This window comes from Brachyistius frenatus, unplaced genomic scaffold (genome assembly GCF_029030835.1).
Source record: "Brachyistius frenatus isolate BFR_SWC_R1_liver_20210118 unplaced genomic scaffold, ASM2903083v1 Contig_6, whole genome shotgun sequence".
In the NCBI taxonomy this organism is placed as follows: domain Eukaryota; kingdom Metazoa; phylum Chordata; class Actinopteri; family Embiotocidae; genus Brachyistius; species Brachyistius frenatus.
Window position 1 is genome coordinate 1580434 of NW_027210605.1, and position 23517 is coordinate 1603950.

A 23517-nucleotide genomic window follows, 5' to 3' on the forward strand; every position below is an offset into this window, starting at 1 on the left:
CAGTAAAATATGGTTGGACTTCTGTTTTGTTTTCCACAGACTGTAGACGAATCAGCCGCAACATTAGAATCACCGAGATGAAATGAATAACGGTGATTATCTGGTTACCCGTCACAGCGGTGGGGTATGTTAGGCAGCAAGTGAACCGTCAGCTCTTGTGTTGAAAACAGGAAAAAAAAAAAAAATGGGCCAGCACAAGTTTCTGAATGACGTTGACAGGGATCAAACTTCCATGTCTGGATGAGCATTTCCGAAGCGGAAGTTCTTGTGAGGCGTTTCCAATATGCAGCGGTTGGTACGTACCAAAAAGGTGGTCCAAAGGAAAGACGGCCGGTGAACCAGCGACCGGGTCATTGATTCACGCGGGGACCAAAGGCCGTCATTCGTTGTCCGATCCCGCAGAAGAACTACCGAAGCGCAACGATAGAAAGGTGCCAGAACACGCAGAGCATCGCGGCTTGCCGTTTAGGCGGAGCTGCAGACCGGTCAGAGAGCCCATGCTGACGCCCGGTCCGCCAAAAGTACCAACAGCGGGCATGCAAGTGTCACGACTGGACCATGCAGCCGTGGAGGACGGTGGTCTGGTCTGATGAATCACGTTTACTTTTACATCATGTTGACGGTATTGTTCACCTGGGAAAGGAAAATGGATGGCAGCAGAAGGAAATATGGGAAACAGGAAACCGAGGGTCCCGGCCTTCAAGTGGATGTTACTTTGACATGTACCGCCTACCAGGCCATGTGCTCCCCTTCATGACGGCTGTATTTAGGATTGTTCTCCCTGGTACACGGCAAATATTGTTCATGAATGTTTTGAGGGACGTAACAAAGAGTTCGGGGTGTTGACCTGGCCTGAAAATTCCCCAGATCTCTCTGCAATTGGGCACCTGTGCGATGTGCTGGAAAAACAATGATCTATGGAGGCCCCGCCTTACAGCACTTTAAGGATCTACTGACATCTTGGTTCCTGAAACCACAAGACACCTTCAGAGGTCTCGTTAAGTCCTCAATGGGCAGTATTAGTTTGGAGGTTTTAATGTTGTAGCTGATTGGCGTAAATAAAGATGGATGACTTGACAGTTCCCCAAAAGTGAAGCCAAAACATATCGATCGCCCCCTGGTGGCTAGTTGCAGTACAAGTCATAAACTCCACCCCACTCCATTTTAGTAGATTGGATTTGATCCAATTTTTTTTATTTTTTATTTAAAAAATGTTTTCAAATTTTGTTTGTTATTTTTAATCACACCGTTTGTTTTTTGTTATAAATTAATTATTTGATGCTATAAAAAGGTGTGGCGGTGTGATTGACAGCTGCTCTGATTGTGGTAGTTGTTGAGACGGAGTCAGACAGGTGTAGGCTTTGACCTTGACACTGCAGCTCCACCCTTCGATTGATGCTGGGCTTTCCAAATGACATCAGTAACTTAAGATGGCTGCGCCAGTATCGGGGATACTTCGGCTTCACTTTTGTACAGCGGGAGGAGGAGATGTGTCATCCATCTTTACAAAGAATCTATCTACAGTCTAGAATTATAAATAATAAGCTTATTACGAGTGAAAAATGTAGCTCGGGCAAATGCAGCTTTTATTTGTATTTTTACATTATGGTGTTCAGTTCTGGGTCGACACCGCTCGAAGTAAATCGCATGAGGACGAGCTGATTCTCCAACCGGGTACCACAAAGACAAGTTGTGGTGTCGGGTCGTCCGAACTAAGCCCAAAGCACCGACTGCCGTCATGTACTGGTTCCCGCTGCTTCGGGTGGGGGTGAAGTGTCAGTCTTTCTTATGAAAACAGACCAAAAGTCACAATGTTGTCCAGTAAATGTTCAAAAGTCCGCTGTCACTTCTCACTCCTGCGACGCTGCCATCCGGGCACGGTATTTGCCCGTCATCTCCTTGGGCAGCGGCGTGGTGCCAGGACACGGCACCTGGCCCGCCACCTCGCAGATACACTCCCTCAGGCAGTACTTCTTTGGTCCGAAGTTGGCGGGGTTGGAGGCCTGCATTTTGGCTCGAGCCTCAGCTTGTAACACTTCTCTGTGGAGAGAGATACATGAGCATAGAGCTGGGCAGTACATCTTTCTCATATCAATATCACGGTATGAGAGTACATATCTGTTTTTTTTAAAAGCTGCATTACAGTAAAATTAGGATCGTACCGGACTGTTATATTATTTGCCTTTTCCATGTAGTCAATATATCCACACAGCGGATTATTTATTACAAAATCTCACCGAGTTAATATCTTCTGAAAACACCAATAATCATCCCGATGGTATCATCGCAATATTGATATTAATGTATTTTGTTATAATTCGAACACGAACATTTGTTCTGATATGCAGAAAGCAAAATGCACCTGATCACAACTCGGAGCTGCAGAAAAGTGTCTGAATATATAATCTGAGTATTTCCAGTTTTTGATTTTTAACAAACCATTTTGGATTACTGGGTGTAGATTGATGGGGGGAAAAAAATGACGATTTTAAGCATTTAAATACGTTAAACAGACAGGTGTCATGAAACATGGTTCACGCATAGAAATAACTCTGAATATCTTACTCTGATTTGCCTAAAATCTTCTTGACATGTTGTGAAATTTGTTTGTGGTCCTTCCCTTCCACGTCCACCAGAACCTGCTCCCCTTCATCTGCACAGAGACGGACGGAGGACATAAGCGAGAGCCTCATTTCCAGTTGTACATTATGATGCAGTGGTAAGAGGACACTGAAGGATACACACCCAGGTAGAACTTCAAGAACGGTGACGGTGTCATGTTCTTGAACATCATTATTTGGACCCACGGGTTTTTGTACTGAATCTGAGGAATATTGAAGAACACAAACTTTCTGTAAAACACACACAGAGAGAGAGAGAGAGAGAGAGAGAGAGAGAGAACACAAGTTAGAAATTGCTTCACATCGCAGTTGTTCAAACTCTATACTTTATATTTACTCAACTTTTAACAAGAAAACTTTCAAACAAATGCTGCATTTGTTCCTGGATGTTTAAGTTACCCTTCCGCGTACGTTCTGTAATATTTGTACTTATTAACAGTCATATAAGAAAAAGGACATTTACGATTGTAAGTAGGATTGTAACAGCCAAGTTATTTGATGTAGCCAAGGAAACAAAAATCACAGTATTCAAGATGTTTGAACATTGCCTTGTGTGCGCATAATTATATCACTAATGGCCGGCTGCTATAAAAGCCCAGTAAGTTTGTGTTCCATAATTATATATTTTTATTTCTAATACGAAAATGCATCGTTGTGGAAATATTTCGACTTGCTGATGTAATGGTGTCATATCACTGCATAGTGTAATGGTGAGTGCGTCCGTAACTCGCACAGGAACAAGCACGGCGGCTACGTTTTATACACAATCTGCATCTGGTTTCTGTTTGGTTTTAATTAAAGTCTGAAGACAAAATGTGTTTCCTGATTTAGGCGTGTTCATTTCAACGTGTGTGTGAACTTAAAAGCTCATTTGAATTTACCATTTATAATTTGAGGCACGCTTGCAATATTTTTGGTTAGATTTGCGTACTTTAAAAAAAAAAAAAAAAAACATGACTGGAGTTGTGGCAGCTGGATAGAAAGAGGACTGGGGGGAGGGGGGTGGCTGAGGAGTCAGTGATGCAAAGTTAGAGCTGAAATGATTAGAAGATCAATAGGAAATCGATTTCCAACTATTTTGATAATCTATGTAGTTTCTAGTTTTGGATTGTGGCATGCCATTTTGTTGTCGTATTTTTTACTCCCTGAGATCTCCTTGAGTTTGGAGATGTGTCGGAGCAGTTATTAAATCACAACCTGACCCCCTTAAGAACATCAACACTTAAACAAGTCATGAAAGGACTTTTAACAAGGTAAACTGTGAAATAAATCTTCTACTGGGTTTCAATTACAACTGAACCGATCAAGAAACAATCTGGCAGATTGATTGGAAATAATTGTTACGCGAGTAACATCTGGTTCCAGATGCGCAAGTCTCGTCAGTGACGGATATTTACACGCGACCCCGTGACTTTATTATCGTCTGACACAGATTCAGGTCGAACCGCTGCGTCGTAGGAAGAAAAACTGAAGCTAGTGGTTCTCAGCAGTTGTATTCTGCTCTGCCATCTTTGCTGTGGCATTAGATTCATTTCTATCAAGAGTAATCTGAGAGTAAAAAAACAAAACAAAACCCCCAGATGTGTACGTGCTCTCCCGCCGCACGGCTGGCCCGTCAGCTCTGACCTTGCTCCGTCGCTGAGCTCTCCGTGCGTGTTGTAATTCACCGTCACGATCTTCACTCGGTTCTTGAAGATGATGTCGCCCTTCTGGAGATAATCCAGGGTCCTCCTGATCGGAAACCTTCCTTTCATAGGCATTTTGAACCGGGTTTTTTTTTTTTTATTTACAAGATACCATCAGAAACCCCGACAGTTCGCCTGAAGTCGACGCGCACGCGGAAGAAGACGCATGCTGGTGACGTTTTAAGTCGTTGCCTCCTGAACTACCGAGGGACGACTGTAGTTGTAGTTTTTACTGAAACTCTACTACTGTTGGATATTCGACAGAAGTGTCCACATTTCTGAACGAAAAATTACTGATATTATCCACACAAGTCTTTGCCAAGAATAATATAGACTTTACAAATTTTTTTTATTTTTTTTTATTTTGGAGTTGTTAAGAGAGCAGTAGAATACTTTTTTTTTTTTTTTTTTTATTAGAATCACTGAATCGATGAGGCCCAGAATACATCTCAGATATGCTTTAAGAATATAAATCGGTTCAGGGCTCTTCGATTCAAACCAAACGTGGTGAATCAGCTTTTAGTGATTCATATTACAGTAAAATTCTGGCAAACCGCCATCAAATCTGACCGTTACAGACTGAGAGAAACAACTTGTCTCATCCATTTGCATCATAAAGAACTTGAGTCATTTCCTATTTCATGAATAACTGTTTATTTTGTTTAAAATGTGTGGCTCCAGAGAAGTCAGACTTAGAGACTGGAATGCCGTTACAAGAGCTCAGTCGTTAATACATATGTTTTATATCTTCATCGATGTGAGGTAGAAATGTAGAGTTGTGACCAACTTCAGCAAAACACAAATGCCATTTGAATTTCTCAATCGCAACGTTTGAAGAAATACATTTTACATGAGCAGGAAAACAAAGTACATTTACACAGTATAAAATTTTAACCATATGACACTCAATCCACAAAAAAATATTAGAAAATAAAAAAAAAATTTAAAAAAAAAATGCTCTAATACCCTCTAAAGTGGGAGCTGCTCATGGTAAATATTTTAAAGCCACAACATTTAAGTTAACATTTTTCAGATAGCATTTAATAAAATGCGCTTAAGCAAAAGTTTTTCATGCATTGCAATGCACTATAAAAAAAAATGATAACAATGCTCCTCATCAGGGCAGACAGCGACAAGATTAGAAAACCCTGCTTAAAAACAACATGCACTCATTTTAATGAAATTACATGTACAAAGGTCATTTCACACCAGTGCCTTTACAAACAGTCGGTCTGGGTTTTCAACCCAAATATTACAATTGACATTTATTTCACAAGACATAATCCTGGTTGACTTATTTACATCCTCATTATCATTCATGTTGCTGCGGATGCGTATTCTCAGCCATTATACAGGAGGGTAAGCCGATGCATATCTCCAGATTGTCTTGAAGACGTCGATGCACTCTCGAGACTCCAGAAAATCTCACTCTTTTTTTTTTTTCTTTTTTTTAATCAGGGAAACCTGCCCAAAAGTACTTTAAGTACACTTAGTATGCAACAAGCAAACTTGTTTACAACAAATGAGAGTTTTCAGAAAACAAACAAAACAAAGTTTCCGTCAGCACCGACGCGGTGGAACGCCACAGAAGCTGATTGATGTGCACCAGAATGCAAATGCAAACACAAAAACAGCAGCATAGCTACACGCGAGTACGATTTCAATTTCCTGGGAGGAAATAATCGCCATCGATAAATACACACAGGAAATGCAGATTGAGCAGCCCAGTTATGACACTGATGGGACAGAAGGAAACAACATATAATTGATTGTCACGAAGGGAAAAGTGATTGCACAAGGTTATATTAGCAACATGTTCATGATCACCGGGAAATAAATGTACGACATAAAAACACGTGCGCATAAAAAAAATCTCTGAGATGTCGTTCAGGTCAAGAAACGATATCAGGTCTGAGTGGCTTATTCGGCCCCCGGAATTTAAAAGTAAAACTGAAAGACAGGATGAAATCAGACACCTGATTGTGTTGTGATGAGCTTAGAATGCATGTTGCTTTCATAACCAGCCTGTTTGAATACTGCACAGATTGAGGATTCAGTAAAACACTCTACTGAGGTTTGGTATTATACCTGACTGAAGTTGCCTTTCAAAGTATTATTAAAGAATTCTACATTAATGTCAATTTCAAAAGAAAGAAAACGTACAAAACAAGATTAGAACGTCCGTATGTAGGGCTCTATTTTAACGATCTGAAGCGCACAGCACGAGCGTGTTTACGGCATGTCCAAATCCACTTTTGCGAGTTTAACGGTAGATAATCGGAGAGCAAAAACGCTCATAGGTGTGTTACGTGAAATACAACAACCAGTGTCATCTCCCATTCCCTTTAGAAGTCAGGAGAGCTTGAACCCTGGCAAATTCCAACATAACAGCGGATTCGCAGAGCGGGAATGAACACTTGACTGCAACAGACAATAATAATGTTTCACCTCTTATTTCTAATCTTTTGCGTATCTGTGTGTAACGAGCAGAGCGGAACTCTGCTGTGCGCCTCACCACGAGGTACACATCACTACGCGCACTTGAAATAAAAGTGAGAAAATGCCGCGCTGCTGGCGTAAATACATGTTTGTTTTGGTCGATCGCACAATCGCTTTCCGCCGCGTCACGATGCCAAAAGTGCACCTGAACACACCTCATTTTGAGGGCAACACTCCCGCCGGTGCTCAGACGGGCGCAAGTACATTTCCTATTTTAAATAACGTTGGCGCTGGATTGCTAAAATGACAACTGCGTTGGTCTGAAACCAGCAAAGACACTTGCATTGTACTTGGTGCTGCTTTGCGCCGGGTGTAAGATAGAGCCCTTCGTCTTTGTTAAAGCCTGAATTTAACTGCAGTCATTAAACAGACCAGTTCAACATAAACAAAAACTTTTACTTCAGTTTTTTTTTTTTTTTTTTTTTTTTTTCTTAAAAGGTGAAGTTCTTCATGTAACATTTCTGAAAATGAGATTCTGCACTGTTTGTGCATCTCATTCTGATACGGGCATCCAGAGCCAGTGTTAAATTATGTATGTGATCAACATGAGAGCACGGTAAGGCTTAGATAAATCGAAAACAATTCAAAACGCTTCGGTCAAGAGGTGATGTGATGAGGCTGAAGTGCTATAAAGACATTAAAGGAGACGAGCACAGCGGCAGCCGCAGAGCATTCTTTTTTTCCCCCATGTAGTTCAAAGCGGCGGACTTCATCAGCCACAGAAAAACATTCCCAGTCATCCTGGCTTTCCAATGGAATCTTGATCCACCAAGGACTCCTGAATGACTCTGCACCATGCGTCTTTAGAAAACGAGGGGCTGCCGCAGGACTGCAGCTCAGCACTGCAACCCTCGAGGGATAAAGAAAGTACCTGAAGTGGAGACTCACTCATCTTTAAGCTGACAGTTGTGGGTGTGGGAGACGGGGTGTCATTCTGCAGAGTCACAGTCCTGGCTGTTGTACTCGGCTGTCTCCATCTTGAGGATGTAGGGAATGATGCTGTCAATGGAGACGTTACCTATTAGGCCGGTGAAGAAGAGCTCCTCTGTGATGCCGGAGTTCATTAGGCGCAGGGCGGGGAGACGAGTCAGGATACGCGTCAGCCTGGAGAGACAAACACACAACAGTTCCTGCAGAGTCTTCTCCATTTCTTCTATTCATTTGTTGTTGTTTTTTAGCAGTTTTTTTTTTTTTTTTTGTGTGTGTGTGTGTTTCCTCACATTCTTAAAGAGCCAAATTTGTGTCAATTAACCAGACAAACACACGCCTACTCCTGAATAAGACCCAGGACGAAGCCTCTGCTCATTCTGACGTGCTGCTGCTGTGTGCGACTCATAATTGGCTCTCCAGTCATGCTTACCCAGCAGATATTGCTGACCAGCAGCAGAGTGGGGGTGTGACACTTTTATTTTAGTGTCATATGCAGACTGGGACATTAATACGACAGCCTGCCGGCGTTTCGACACCACTCATGGCAAACATGAGTGGTGTCGAAGCGATGAATTCCTGTTGTGACAGCATTATCAAGATTAAACTAGTTGCCATGTAAAATGTCTTCGTTCATTTTACTGTCACCTGTGATTGGTTATGTTTTGAGAGTTGTACCGCAGCTACCAACGCACCTGTAGGTGTCATCTGGATATGTTTTCTGCACGTAGTCCTGCAGCTCCATCAGAGCTTTCTCCTGGAACTTCTCGATCTGCCCGCTGCTGTCCACGCCTGGGTGGTCTGACGAGTCAAACACACAAAACGGTTTATACTCCAAAATGCAAATACTCGTCATTCACTCAAACTCTTGTGTGAAGAATCAGACAAGCTGCAGTTGATTTACAACGCGGCTGCCGGAGTCCTCATGAAGACTAAAAAAGGAGATCATATCACTCCAGTTCTCAGATCTTTCTGCTGGTTTCCACGAATTGATTTCGAAATGTTACTTTATAAAGTCCTGAATGGTTCAGGGCCAAAATACAACATGTCTGTGGCAGGTCTGGTTTCTGTCTCCAGAGTCAAAACTAAACACGAAGAAGCAGCGTTCAACTTTTATGCTCCACATATCTGGGAAAAACTGCAGGTCTGCTACAACTCTCAGCTCTTTTAAATCAACACTGAGGACTTTTCTGTTTGTTACAGCCTTTTATTAAATCAAGTAATTACTCATTTCTTGCACTGCAATGTAACTTTTACTTTTGTATTTCCTATTTTTATTTTCTACTTTTTAATTTCTGTTTCTTTTACATTTTGTCTTGATGCATTTTATGTTCTATGTACATGTTTGAATTGACTTGTTGCTGAAATGTGCTTTACAAATAAACTTGCCTTGATTTCAGTGGAATCGCTTCAATATGACTTGATCCAGCTATTATGTCCATTTATTTTTCTGAGGAAGAAAATCAGACTCACCGGGGCTGAACAACACTATAGCCTTCAGATAGGCGTATTCATAGCTGTCAGTCTCCAGCCTCGTCATGCTGTTACAGAACTCCTGGAACTTCCAGATATGCTCCATCACCTGCTTCACCCTCTCTCCTGACAGCTTGTCTGAGATGGAAGAAAATAACCAGTTTGGTGTATCAATACTCGTGGCTGACTGATTTTTGTTTAAGCTTTATCTAATGAGGAAAGACACTTAGCGACACAACAACAACAACAACAACAAAAAACATGACATCATGAAAAGATGCATTTCCCCAACTGTTTCTTTGTATGTCTTTATTCCTCTTTATCGGTGTGTGTGTGTGTGTGTGTGTGTGTGTGTGTGTGTGTGTGTGTGTGTGTGTGTGTGTGTGTGTGTGTGTGTGTGTGTGTGTGTGTGTGTGTGTGTGTGTGTGTGTGTGTGTGTGTGTGTGTGTGTGTGTGTTCTACTGTGAAATGAAGATGAGCTCTGTGGTCCATACCGTCCTGGATGTTGCTTTGAAGGTGGTTGATGATGGCAGTGAGGATGGTGGAAAGGTTCATCACATGAGCGCACTGAGCGAGACCCAGAGTGAACAGCTCATTCCAGCAGGCTCGCACCAAACTGGTGTTTGCTTCCTGGCTGGGAAATACAGAGGGAGGAAAATATAACTAAGTGTGACGCAGAGTGACAGTAGTGCACTGCAGTCCGACGGTGTTTGCAAAGCTACATCTTGGAAAAGCATCATTCAACAACAATGGGGCTTTCGCACCATTCGGTGCTCGTACCCTAATTAAAAGAAATGAGGAAAAATGATGTCAGTACAGAACCTAATGATATAAAACAATTAATAATAGGGGCATACACTGGTAGCTCCAAATCAATAATCTCACAACTTTACCAGAGAATTACAAAAGGTAGAGGAACTACCACAACCTATATTAAGGAGAGATGGGGGAAAGAATTAGAAGATAAAATATCTAGTCACCAATGGCAGAACATGTGGGAAACTGTTTTTTTCTACATCTTGTTCTATGTATTGCCGGGAGTTTGGTTGGAAGAACCTCGTTCGTTTCTTTGTTTCTCCTAAAATGAAAACACTTAACTACAACAAGCCATACATGCTGGGGAAATTGTGTGGATGGGTGTGATAAACCATCACCACATTTGTTTGGAGCTGCCCCAAGATACAACTATTTTGGGAAAAGATTTGGAGAATTATGCATCGTACTCTTGAGCAGCAGATCCTGTTCACATGTAAGTCACTTTATTTGGCCGATCTACCGGAAGGAATAACAGGAAATGACAGATACCTCCTGAAAATATTAACTGTAGCCGCAAAAAAAGGCAATTACTTATAAATGGTTACAAACCGACCCACCTTCAGTAGAAAACTGGATTGAAATCATCAAAGACATTCATGATATGGAAAGATTAAGAAAAGACACATACTTAGCAAGATGGATTAAAAATGGATCAAATATTGGTCAGAATTAGGAAATTGACTGGTGACTTGCCCTCCCTAACCTCACACATGATTTCTTCTGTGTCTCTCTTAAAATGTCAATTATCTCCCTCTTGCTGGATGCTATGCCATTCGTGTATAATTCGATTTAAGTTTAATTATTGCCGTGCACAGACCCCCTTGTATATATTGCTTAATATATGTTTGTTGGACTAAATTTATGTATGACATAAGCGTCCGGAAAACTCGTTGATGTGCTGTACCGCTGCTGTTTTTTTTTTGTTTTTTTTTAATTTAGTTGCTTGTTTTATTCGTTTTTTTGTTTGTCTTTTTCTTGCCAAAAAAAAATACTTAAATAAAAAAATGTAACTAAAAAAACAAAAAAAGCTATCGTTTAAGTTTTCTTGCGTCAAATGCTTTCTCACCCGAGAGCAGAGAAGGCAGGGATGGAGCGCGCCCAGTGCATGGAGAGGAAGAGGAGTCTGGAGGCTGACTCACAGATGTAGTGTACATTCAGATACTCGGGCATGGGACTGGGCATGGTCAGCTAAAGGAGAGAAGCAAAGACAAAGAAGGGCATTGCAAAAGGTTATTACGTTGTTTTTTTTTAAAAGCGCACTATTAGCAACAGATGAATGGCAAAACAAATAAAATACTAAAAGTGTCTTAATTGGGGCGACCTAGTATCCTAATGGTTGGGAAACGTCGCTCGTAGCGCTGGGCAACATATTGATATCACGAAATGAAACTAGATGAGGTCTTTTCTTTTCAATGTTGTGGTATTGTGATGTGGGACAAGAATTGCATTTTCCTGGCTTTAAAGGCCGTCATACATTAACGTGATGTATTTCCGAAGCTTACCTCCAAGAGTCAGCTGTTTTATTATTCTCCCTTAACCCGCTTAATCTATATATCCACATTACTCATGATTATTTATGAAAAGATTTTGTTAAAGCACCAATTGTCATCTCTAATACTCATAATGAGGTGTTGGTCAAAATTATTGTTATATTGTATTTTGTCCGTATCACTTAGCCCTGATCCTTCATAACTGATTTGTCCTCAAATTGACTCCCGGCCAAGGAGCTGCATGTTATATGTCAAACCCTTCTATCTTTCTGCTCACATTTTCTGTCTGTATCTCTACAAGCTCTATCAAATACAGGCAACAACACTAAAAAAAAAAAAATCATCTCATTAAAAGTGTCTCAACTCCACATTGGAACAAGTCACATGAATACCTACATAACTGTTATAATAAAGGATTTCTAAATCTTGACATAAGAATATTGTATGCATATATATTGGTCAAATAACAGTAAACACATGTTAATAAAGATTTATTTTTTTTGCCTCTTCTTGATATATATATATGTATATATGACTATATCCCCCAATTATCAATTAATGTTCATGAGTGGACTCCACCCACCTTAAAGCCGACATGGCTGTCTGTGAGCAGCGGTCCTTCCACCTCAATGATGGGGGTCTCTTGGTCTCGACCAATCAGCTGGATCGTTGTCCCACCGACACACTTATCAGCCAGATTCTGTCCGACCCCGACCTCAGGAGGGTTAAAGACTTTGGCCAGAGTGTCAAAGGCACTGTGTGCAAACACACACACACACACACACACACACACACACACACACACACACACACACACACACACACACACACACACACACACACACACACACACACACACACACACACATAGAGACACAAACACACCTTTAGGTTCACTAATTTGACAGGAAGCTCTCTACAACATAAATACATGTTTCCTTCTCATGTACATAAACTTTGAAATATACCTGCACAAAAACAGTTTACAGCGCTTTTATCATCTAAGCTTTCGGTTACTGTTTTTTGTACGCAGCGCTTTTTTAATTTTGTGGTACTGTGCGGTAGAGTTTACATAATTTCATCACATTACAACCCAAAATGTTGGTTAACTGTGGCCTTCTGGTTTGAATACGTAAACATGATTCAGACTTATGGATTGATTTACTTTTTGTTACATTGCACTTCAAAATAAAAGTTAGAGGAAGACTTTTGTGGAAGTCATTGTTTTATCTTTGTTTTTTTTGTCGTGATTGATTTGTTTTGCCTCGGCAGAGACAAACATGGTTCTTTTTACGAGGCCACTAACCTGACAAGTGAGACCAAAAATGAACAAGCAAAGACAAGACTTTACAAAGGGCCAGTTAAAGTGAGTGATGAAACCCCTCACGAACACAATCCCCTCCTTTCTCTGCACGGCTGACTGACCGTGTTATCTCGCTGGTAGACTGCTCCTCGTGTTGGCTGTCTGACGTATCGCCATTGTTCAGGTTTTCTTTTAGTGAGTCACTCAGGTTGGCCAGTGATGTCACAACGTTGGCTAGCGTCCCCAAGTCTCCGTGGCCAGAATCCATCTGAAGACAAAATATATATACAAAACGGAGTATCTTGTACAGACTGTCAAGCTCAAACAAACACGGCCTCTTAGATGATCCGATGTACCTTCGAGTCAGTCGCCAGCAGCAAAGTTCCGTCACTCTGGATGACCGGCTGCTGGATGTTAACCAGCATCCCCTGATCCAGCAGACTGGATCTGCACATCACAGAGAGCAGTATCGCAACAAGTTAACACAACAACAACAAGATTGTCCAACTCAAAGAGCTCAGGTCTGACGTTTTGTCTTTAGGTCTAATTCCCACTGACCTGGAGCCATCTGTCTCTGTGTCGGAGATGAAGGTCGGCGTGGCTATGAGCGGACTGTTCAGGTCTTTTCGGATGTAGATCTTCTGGGTGGAGGCGGCGCAGTTGGCATGTTTCTCTCTGGGCACGATATCGATGGGCTTTCTCTCACTCTGGACAGCTGATGATTAACAGCGAGCAGATTCAATTTATATTTTACCCATGCTTATAATGAATGGTTATACAACTACTACTACCACCGCTACTACAAATAATAATAACAACAGTCGTAATATATGACAGGAAAGCAAGATAAAAGAAATCCAGTGTCTTCTTGAAGGACACTTCAGTATTGCTGCAGATAAAAGGTCCTATATTTTAAATGTCCTGTGGTTTAAATGGGTGGAATTCATCAAATTGTTCAAGAACCACATTTTAGAGGTTGAAGCACGGCCTCTGTTCTCTCCAACCTCCAGCTGAATAAAAAGGATTTCTGCAGTGTTCACCAAATTTAAGTCTCTCAACACAGTTTAAAATGTAGATTTGTAGATTAGACTGGATGGATCGATGGATGGATTGATTAACCAAATAACTGTTGTCTATTATGAGAAGTTAAGCTTTGTAGCTACTGTAGCTAGCTTTAGTAATAAGAGTTTAGTAAAGATCTGATAGTGCCGACTGAACGGCCTCCTGCAGATTCATTCATCCACTGTCTCACTTCTAGTTTATGCAAGAAAAGCAAGAATAATTTAAAATATCCAAGACCTTTGTGAATGAATTTAGAATAACTTTATAATTTGTAAGGGAGATTAATCAATTCTCTCGAAGACTTTTTTTTCCCCACTTGTTTCTGAGTGGGCCTCTATTTTTGTACTGTGTTCTGGATTTGGCCACAAACTCACACTCGGTCTTCATCCCCATCTTAAGGCATTTCCTCAACCGACAGAACTGGCAGCGGTTGCGGTGGTGTTTGTTGATGACGCAGTCCTGCTTGCTGCGGCAGCTGTAGGTCAGATTCTTCCTCACGCTTCGCTTGAAGAAACCTTTACATCCCTCACAGCTGACCGCTCCATAATGACGCCCTGAGCACAAACAGAACCAGTCAGAGCACCTGAGTCACTGAGCAATGCGTGGCTGAGACTGCCAACAATGTGAAGCCGAACATACCGTTGGACTGGACATCAGGAAGCATTCGTCAAAGTACATGCAGCTGCAATGCATGCTAGAGTACCTGAAGCCTTGTCCCCGCACACCAAACAGTACTCCACCGGCTGTGGTCGGCTCAGATCCCCCGACTGTCCTAACAACCGTTCCATTGACACTGGATCAGTGACAATCTGAAAAGTCAAACAGAGGCCATTAATCTGGAGTTTCACCTTCACACATGGTCAATATCCTGGTTTTAACAATATGTGAAAAACAGACGAAAATATACAGACCAAGATATTACCAGTAGCACTGTCACATTATGTACTGTGGGTTGACATTATGGGGGATTGTACCTGTATCCTTCCTGGCATCAGGCTGTCTGCAGCAGTGAAGATGAGCTGCTTAGTGCTGTGACTGTCTGGTGAGGCCAGGATAACCTTGCCTGCCCCTGAGCTGTCAGCTGTAGTCAGAATGAACTGCCGCTTTGGAGCACTGGACGGGTTCATCGCTGTCACTATCTGGATCTTCTGACCAGTCTGCTGGTCGGTTACAATCTGCGGGCGTTAGAGATGGAAGAGGCAGACAGAGAGAGAGAGCGAGAGGGAGGTGAACACACACCAATGGGGTTGAAGTAGAGAAAAGAAGGGAGTGACATTGATGGAGCTCAGTCACATGTTCTAGCATCAACTTGCTCATTGCAGCTAGTAAAAGGGCAACAGGTAGTGGCAGTGTCACGTTCTCTGAAGTTTAAGAGTGCAGTACTCACCTGTATTCGCTGTGGTGTCGTGGCAGGCTCAGCGGAGATGACCTGAAAGCGCTGAGGAGATTCGCTCATCACTGAGTCAGATGGAGAGGATGACACCTAACGGCGTAAACAAATACAAATGATCATTATCAATAGGTCTGCCACACAAATGTAATTCATTTGAGTTTGTGTGAAGCAAAACATTTTGTTACTACACACTTTCAACACTTTTATGTACAAGCAAGTGCACACACAGCACGGCCACAGAGTCAAAAAGAGTAGCATGGTATTTTCGATTAAAATACTTTTTATATGGGTTATATGGAACAACTGACACTCATAACAAACAGGACATCATTAAACTGTGCCTCTGCCCACTCACCTCTGCCTCGTGCTCGGAGTCCACTTTCTGCTGAGGGAGCAGATTCAGGTTGCTCGTCATGATGATGTAAGGTCATTAGTGAGGTCTGTTTGGAAAGATGCCACAGACGTGATTCAGCCACAGAGGTGCAAAGATGCTTGATGACAGTGAGTGACACAGAGTGTTATATCTGTCATGAAAGGTAACATCTCCTTCATGTCCTTTTCTGATTTGTGGTACTTTCTCACTGGGATTACACCGTTTAGAGGCATTATAAAACACAGCAGTTTCGAGAAGAGGTGACACAACAACCACCAAATGCACGCCCCAAAAGATTCCTCACAACTCATACAGTCTTCACGATCACATATTGGTGTCCTCAAAGAAAATGCTGTCATAAAAAAAATACTCAAGGCAGAAATATAAAAAAACAAAACAACAACAACAAAAAAAACTCTTTCTCAACACATCACATCACATGTTCATGAATGCAATTATTTAACAGTGGCTGACAAAAGGCCTGTCACAATTATTAAGCAATTATCTAAGCTGACCACAATCATTTCACAAAATGGTTTCCAGTCACTTTGCATTTCGTTGCGCAGAAGAACTGCTGTGGTTGAAGCCACATGAGTGATGAATTAGCTCCATCAACTGTTTATCTTGAGGCACTTAACTTCTAATATTCAACACACCGCATTTTGATGAGCATCTACTAAAGTCAAAACCACGGTTTCAGCTGCAAAGACAAACAACACAATGCTGCTGTCGGCACATTTCAGTTTTACGCTAAATAACGTTGTAGGAGGCGATCTGTCACTTGTTGGTATGTTACAACGTTTGATGCCAAAAAATGGCTCTTGTTCTTCATAAGGTGTATGTTTATCATTAAACTACGATTAGGCTTGTACCTTAAGAGTGACATAAAATAAATAAAAAGAAGGCGATTGAATCGTTAATTGCAGTTATGAAAATAAATAATCAACTAAAATGTCATGATCGTGACACCAAACTGAAAATACAATTGACCAAATATTTTAAGCAGTCCTTTTACTGCCCCTACTGAGAGTAATTATTCTACATGTTGCAAATGCAAAGTATAATGATTTTCAAAATGTACATGCAAAATCAAATTAAAAATTAAAATTAAAACATATTTTAAATGGAGCAATGCCAGCAATTCAGTCAACTTAAGCTGCTCTGCTCTATTGATGTGACACACCTCACTCTCCAAAATCATCTAACATACACACCCTCCCAGTTTGCCGGTCTATTTATTTTTACAAAAATCTTCTATTTCTCCCGTTTGTCTGTCAACAACTCTGCTGACTGGCATGCTGTTCTTTCAGCCTCACCGCCACCCCAGCATCCACCTGCAGGCTCTGGAGGAGTAAGCCTATGATTATGTTCTAAAGCTGTCGTAAACATTTCAAACCTGAGGTGCCTCGCTGAACTTAGGTTGTCTAAAACATGCTGTTTACTTTTAAGTAACATTTTCTTTTAAAGAGACCTGTAAGGTCAGATTTATCCTATTCAAAACAGACTTTAATGACGCACTTACAGAGACAATCCTGTCAAATTTTAAACTGTTTCATTTAGTCAGGCATTTGGTGTAATTGAAGGATCATTTTTATCCACCTCTCATATCGGCAGATATGTTCATTTCGGGGTGATGCTGATATTCAATTTGTATGCCTTTATCAGCTGATACCAACGACATGCCAATAATATACTATATATAATATATATACATCCCTAACATCTTCCCTACACATTGGAAGGGTGTTTTGAAACCTGTGCATCAGTTGTGAAAGCCATTGCATAATTTCCTGGTAGAATTAAGTAACAGGTTCTACTTCATCCATCAACCTCCTCCATGCAGTTGTCAGCTTTGACTCCGTCTTTGCTGATATGGTGTTATATTATAACAGTGATAAAGAATACAGTACAGTGAAAACTAATTGACGATTCTGCAGCATTAACACAGACTCGCTGAGCAAAGGGAGGAGAACGCAGCTTCATGTCGTTTATTCATTCGTCTTGAGTGTGTTCATCATTACCACAGTCCCCAAACGCATCACAACAGAGAACAAAATGGAGACTCTGGCAGTCAGCCAAAAACACCGGAGACGAATCGTTATCATAAATATATTACGGCAATTTTCTTTCCACCCAGCACAAGCGGGTGTCTGCTGATATCCTGACAGTAAAAGTATAAATGCAGCTGTAGTGAATAAAGACAAAGTCACAGTGGGTTTTTTAATCCGCCGCCGTCCCCGGGATGGCAAAGGTAAAAGGGTCGAGTTCATCTGCAAGCAGCTGCAGCTTCCTAACGTTAGCCGAGACGCGACAAGGGGGCTGCAAGTGAGAGCCGCCGGTCTCTCCCCCCCCCCTCCCCGGTCTCCCCACCGGGTCTGTCTGTTTAGCAATGCAGAGGGGATTAACTCAGGCTAAATCCTCAGCGGTGTCCGCTCGGTGACAATTAGTTAAGCGCGGTCAGTGCGGTCGCGCAGCGCAGCGCCCCGGCGTCTCCCGGTCCGGATCCCGGATCCCGGAGACGACGGGCAGGAAGGGAGCTCTGCAGCGGCAAGCTAACGGGCTAGCCGGGAAATTAGCTGCGCTCTTTTCTGATCCAGTGTCACAGAGAGCTTTGTACTGTTTTCAGTCCGGGGCTCAACACTTACCTCCGGGAAGCGGCGGTCACAGGTTTTGAGCGCTCGTCTGTTTTATAAAATATTTGTTTTGGTTTTCTTCTGTTAAAGGTCATAGTTCGTGACCCCGCACCGACAGCGCGTTGATGATGGTTGAGGTTTTTTTTTTTTTTTTTTTTTTTTTTTTTTTTTTTCTTCTTCCTCTTTCGCGTCCCCGCGTGCCTCCAACACCCCCCCCCCACCCCACCCCGCTACCCTCGGCGCGAGCCAGACAGGACTGACGTCATTATGTCTGACTGTCCAGAGACTTTGTTGTCAAATTATACGTCACAAGAAAATGGTAGAAGAACATATTTAATAACAAGCATATTAAAAACTAAATAGAAGTACACTTTCTCCGACAAAGTATCATTTTTCTGCTGTCCTCAATGACATAATAATGCACCGTTTTTAAGTCAATCAGGTCATAAACGAGATGTTATATTACAACTAATGTTATTATAAATTGTAACATTAGTGTTTTGATATGGAATTAAATTTTCGCAGAGAGAAATTGTCAAATTTCAAGCCACGTTTTTGTTTATCATTTAACATCATTTATTGCACTTCCAATTGCAATTAAAAGAACTGTTATATGTTGTTATTACTAAGACAAAACAATGCCTGAGTTGAAGAACAAAAAACAAATATGACATGACTTTTCAACAGCGCATAATCAGTTACTGTAATTCAAAAAGGCCAAACAACAAGACGATCTACAAAATTAATATTGCTTTAGCAAGGAAAGAAAATATAATGAATATGTTTCAATAGTTTTTCTCTCATTGCTTTTACTATGCTATATCTTTATGAATATTACACATCTGAATTATTGAGATCTGATATAATTAAGTAATTTTTTTTAAGTATTTAATTAATTAGACTAGCATCACTTCATAATCATGCCTATTCAATTCTGTTAAGTTTTTATATAATTATCATGAGACACACACACATACAGATACATTCAAGCAATAAATGACTTACCTGCTCAATAGAATTGTCCAGCATTACCACGGATATAAAACAAACAGTCACAAAACGCAGACTTAAGCGAATTAAATTAAACATGAAGACAATGATCAAGGAACAAAGGACAAGGAAAAAACACATTAGAAGGCTAAAGCTTGAAGTAAAGATTGGTCATATCAAAGATACTATAATAAATATAGTCTACCATATGCCTCAAAGTATAACAAATAAACAAAATGCTTCTTTTGTCAGTTTGTGGTAGAAGAGAAAAGGGGTGGTGGGCTATCGAGGGGCATTTTACACATTTTATGCTGTCGAGATTTTACTGAATTACTCAATTTTGTCCTTGCACCGAAACGTGTTTTTTTTTTTCATTGTTATTTGAATGTATCAGCTTCGCTGTGCAGGTTATTTTAAAACTTATCTGATGTGGAGGAATTTCTCTGACATCCACTAAATCCTAGTTTTACACTGCCAGTGCCCAACTGTGTGTGAAAACAGTTTAAGATACTTGTTGGTATCAAGATTTTAAAATTTGCTGCATTTCTTTCAGCACTGAGCTAACGTTAACTGCACCGCCACTATCAAATAAACAACTACCCTATTGTAAATAATAAACAAATGACTCAACCAGAAGACAGAAAAAAGAAACACACACACAAGATAAACACTGGACAGGAAGTAAGCATTGCCGTTAAATGACCGGCAGGTGTCGCCATACGCCTCCAGGTGTGGCAGGAGAACAATGAGCGCACGGCAGCGACATTCATTCAATTGAAGTATCATAGAAAACGTCTCTTAAATCTTTACGCTTCCTTTGGATGTAAACTTCACATTGGTCTTTTGTCCACCTGATTTAAGGTCTTTTACAGACATTAATTTTTTTTAGATCTCCATCCCTGTAGCCAAGAGATGCTTATACTAGGTTATATTTTCTACACAGTGCAATGTGGGACCAGTTTTATTGTGAAATAGCATTTTAATAATCAATGCAATTTGATAAATACTATCTAATAGGCCTGAGGAAATGCAAACATGAAAATATTTGGCTTTGGCATCAAGCCAACATCGATGAGCTGATGCAAACAGAATTTTGGGTTTCCTGCGGAAATATTGTTTACAGGAAAGAACTGCTCATCGCATGCAAAAGCGATCATTGACTCTGCTGCTCTTTCACAGATCGACATCAGAAGCTCCACGTTACAGCAAAAGAAAAACTGCTTCAGGCTTTAGTCGAATCGACTGCTTCATTTGCGCAGCTGCGTATCACACGTTTTTAAAAGCGGGTCGGCGGCATCAAACACAAAGGATATCCGCTGCTTTACCGCACCCTCAATGACACTGGCACTCTCATTCGGCTGCTGCTGTGGTACGCTGACTCTCTGAGCAAAGGTCGGACGAGGAGATCGAGAGGTGAGGAAGCGCACAATAACGCAATGACCGTGGAGAGCTTCTAGCCGTAGACAGGGGAGGAAAGAGAAAACGGGGGAGTTATCGCCGCTATAGTGGTCTTCAGAGCTGCGCAGTGGTGCCAAAGGAGGTCATGGTCGGACGGGGATTGTGGATGTGTAAGCACCGGTTTGGAAAGCGAGGGAGCAGCCTGGGGATCGTGCCTTTTCTGTGCGCGGTGACAGCGGGCGCAGCCCTGTTGGCTCTGCTCTTTGTGGACTTCATCGAGTCATGGGTCACCTCCATGGGCCTGAACACGGCGGTGGAGCCGCACGCGGGCATCATCCCCCCGCAAAGCGTCCCTCCCACCAGACCCGAGGAGTTCCTGCTCATGCCCAGCCCGCTCGTGTGTCAGCGTGCCAAGCCTTACCTCATCGCCATGGTTGCGTCGGCTCCAGCCAATCAGAGGGCCCGCCAAGCAATCAGGGACACCTGGGGAGGAGAGGTGGAGGTGAGAGGCCTGCGTGTCATGACCTTCTTCATGGTGGGTGTGGCATCTGACCCTGGACTAGCTAAACTGCTGATAGAAGAGGCCCGGGAGAGAGGAGATCTGATCCAGGGGCGCTTTTTGGACACATACTCCAACCTCACTCTGAAGACCCTGTCCCTGCTGGGCTGGGCCCGCCGGTTCTGCCCTCAGGTTCACTTCATGGCCAAAGTGGATGATGATGTCCTGTTCAATCCAAGCACCCTACTATACTTCCTGAACAAGAGCCGTAACCCATACGAGCAAGGAGACTTGTACCTTGGCAGGGTGCATCTTCACGTGGCTCCGGACCGTGACCCGGATAGCAAGCACTACCTCCCTGCCGGGGCCTACCCTCCCTCAGTATTTCCAGACTATTGCAGTGGTACAGCCTACGTCCTTTCCCGCTCTGCATTGCTCAAAATCTCCCTGGCAGCCTCTGCGTCACCTTTATCCACACCTCTGCCCCCTGAGGATGCGTTTGTTGGTCTGTGTGCCCGGGCAGCTGGAGTGCTGCCTTCACACTGCCCGCTCTTCTCTGGCGGTCCAGCTGTGCCATACGGGCGCTGCTGCTATCAGGCAATGGTGTCCGTCCACCACATCCCACCCAGAGATATGCTGCACTATTGGGCTGATGTCCATTCATCACCACCTTGCTCCTGGCTGAGTGTGCGAGCCTCTTTGGGGCTGTGCAAAGTCAGGTCGATGCTGGGCTCAGCTCTGGGTCTGGAGCAAGGATTGTGAGGGCTAATGCGGAGTAAAATTGCACTTATTGGGGCTGTGCCTTGGCTCAGTACTGTGAACTGCACAAGTGCTCTTCAGGCTATGAAGCTTTACTATGTGCAATGAGAAAAAAATGTCCCTTTTATTTTTATAACTTTATTTTTTTAAACACTACAATGTATTCAACTGGCTTTTTTGCAGAAAAGGGGATGATCAGCTGGTAGTTTGGAGAACTGTCATCTTTAACCTGTCTTTAGACAGCACCCTGCATTATTATACTGACACAAACTGTAGATGTAGAACAAACGGCATGCTGATATACAGGAAGGAAACAGCTGCTTATCTGAATGCACATCAGAGCAATGTTTTTTTACACACTATGTCTGACATGTACAAGCTTCTGCCTTCATATTTAACACCTGTGTACACCATCACCAGGTACTTTAATTCTAGTAGTTAGTATAAATGCATGTCTCCAAAAATAGATATTAAATCACAGGTTTATTATACCCAAATAGGAAGGAAGCGTTAATTGATCAAAACCTGTTTTCTGGAAAACAATCACTAAGACTTTAGTGAATGAATTGAATTCATGTTGTAACTCAATAATGAGGACGTCATGATATATGGATTGAAAAGCCATTTTTGAAATTGGGTACAGTGGGATCTATTTGGCACTTCTGAAAACAGACAGAAGTTGTTTTCTTCTCTTCAGAGGCTCAATTATCTTGCATCTCATCACCTGATAATGGGAACTACTGATCATGAAACCGATGTGATACACAGCTATAATGCCACTGAATACAAATATTTGGAAATTCCCCGTTACAATATCTGCTACGCCGGGCTGGGATGACGCACATTTTAAACGATGGTTTGTAATTTCTCCAGTATAGAGCGTCAGGCTGTCGTGCTTCAACCACAAACAGAAAACGTCAGTGTGTTAACACTCAGGAAATATATGTATGAATGAAATACAGTCGCCAATAAACCACTCTAAACAAAAAACATGTCTGCAATGGTTCTATTAAACCGTATTTTTATGCTTCTCCATGACAAATGAAGTAAAGTAAAGTAAAGTAGTTGGGCGGCACGGTGGTGCAGTGGTTAGCTTTGTCGCCTCGCAGCAAAAAGGTTCGGGGTTCGAATCCGGTCCTGGGCCTTTCTGTGCGGAGTTTGCATGTTCTCCCTGTGCTTGCGTGGGTTCTCTGGGTTCTCCGGCTTCCTCCCATCATCCAAAAACATGCAACTCAGGTCAGGTTACCTGGCGCTGTGCTAGTGGCAGCCTGTTGCAGCAGCGCCCCCTGCTGTAGCAAAGAAATTTCCCTCAGGGATTAATAAAAAGTGAAAAAAAAAAAAAAAGGAAGGTAGGTAACCACAAGGGAACAAACGTTTGGGCGACATGAACAGGCAGTTTGATTATTTATGTTAACAGATGAAGATGTGGGGAAATCATTATTCTTTGAGACCAGAGTTGCTTTTCCACAGCTCTAAGAACCATTAGGAGAAAGTACACTTTGTTTCGTGTCTACGCTGCAGGAAATGAAACCATTGTAGTTTTTGGAACTGTTTTAGTCTTTTACTGACGTAAAAGGTAGTTCACAGTTCTTTATT

At 42.0% G+C, this 23517-nt stretch overlaps 3 protein-coding genes across 3 annotated transcripts; 1 reads left to right on the forward strand and 2 right to left on the reverse strand.

Moving 5' to 3' along the window:
- Positions 1-1560: 1560 nt before the first annotated feature.
- mrps25 (mitochondrial ribosomal protein S25) lies at positions 1561-4467 on the reverse strand. The gene is made up of 4 exons (XM_069723974.1): positions 4248-4467; positions 2746-2852; positions 2566-2653; positions 1561-2040 (listed from the first exon to the last, which is right to left on the reverse strand). The coding sequence occupies exons 1-4, from the start codon at positions 4379-4381 to the stop codon at positions 1851-1853; spliced, it is 519 nt and encodes a 172-aa protein (XP_069580075.1). The 5' UTR covers positions 4382-4467; the 3' UTR covers positions 1561-1850.
- A 211-nt stretch (positions 4468-4678) lies between these two features.
- nr2c2 (nuclear receptor subfamily 2, group C, member 2) lies at positions 4679-18470 on the reverse strand. Its single transcript, XM_069723987.1, has 15 exons — positions 18288-18470; positions 15625-15709; positions 15264-15359; positions 14851-15051; positions 14580-14685; positions 14251-14430; positions 13373-13529; positions 13171-13261; positions 12937-13082; positions 12095-12266; positions 11088-11209; positions 9700-9839; positions 9206-9343; positions 8428-8533; positions 4679-7909 (listed from the first exon to the last, which is right to left on the reverse strand). Exons 2-15 carry the CDS (start codon positions 15682-15684, stop codon positions 7735-7737), a joined length of 1890 nt encoding a protein of 629 aa, XP_069580088.1. The 5' UTR covers positions 15685-15709; positions 18288-18470; the 3' UTR covers positions 4679-7734.
- Positions 18471-20074: 1604 nt separating this feature from the next.
- Positions 20075-22970, forward strand: b3galt4 (UDP-Gal:betaGlcNAc beta 1,3-galactosyltransferase, polypeptide 4). Its single transcript, XM_069723999.1, has one exon. It carries the CDS (start codon positions 20809-20811, stop codon positions 21922-21924), a length of 1116 nt encoding a protein of 371 aa, XP_069580100.1. The 5' UTR covers positions 20075-20808; the 3' UTR covers positions 21925-22970.
- Positions 22971-23517: the final 547 nt, after the last annotated feature.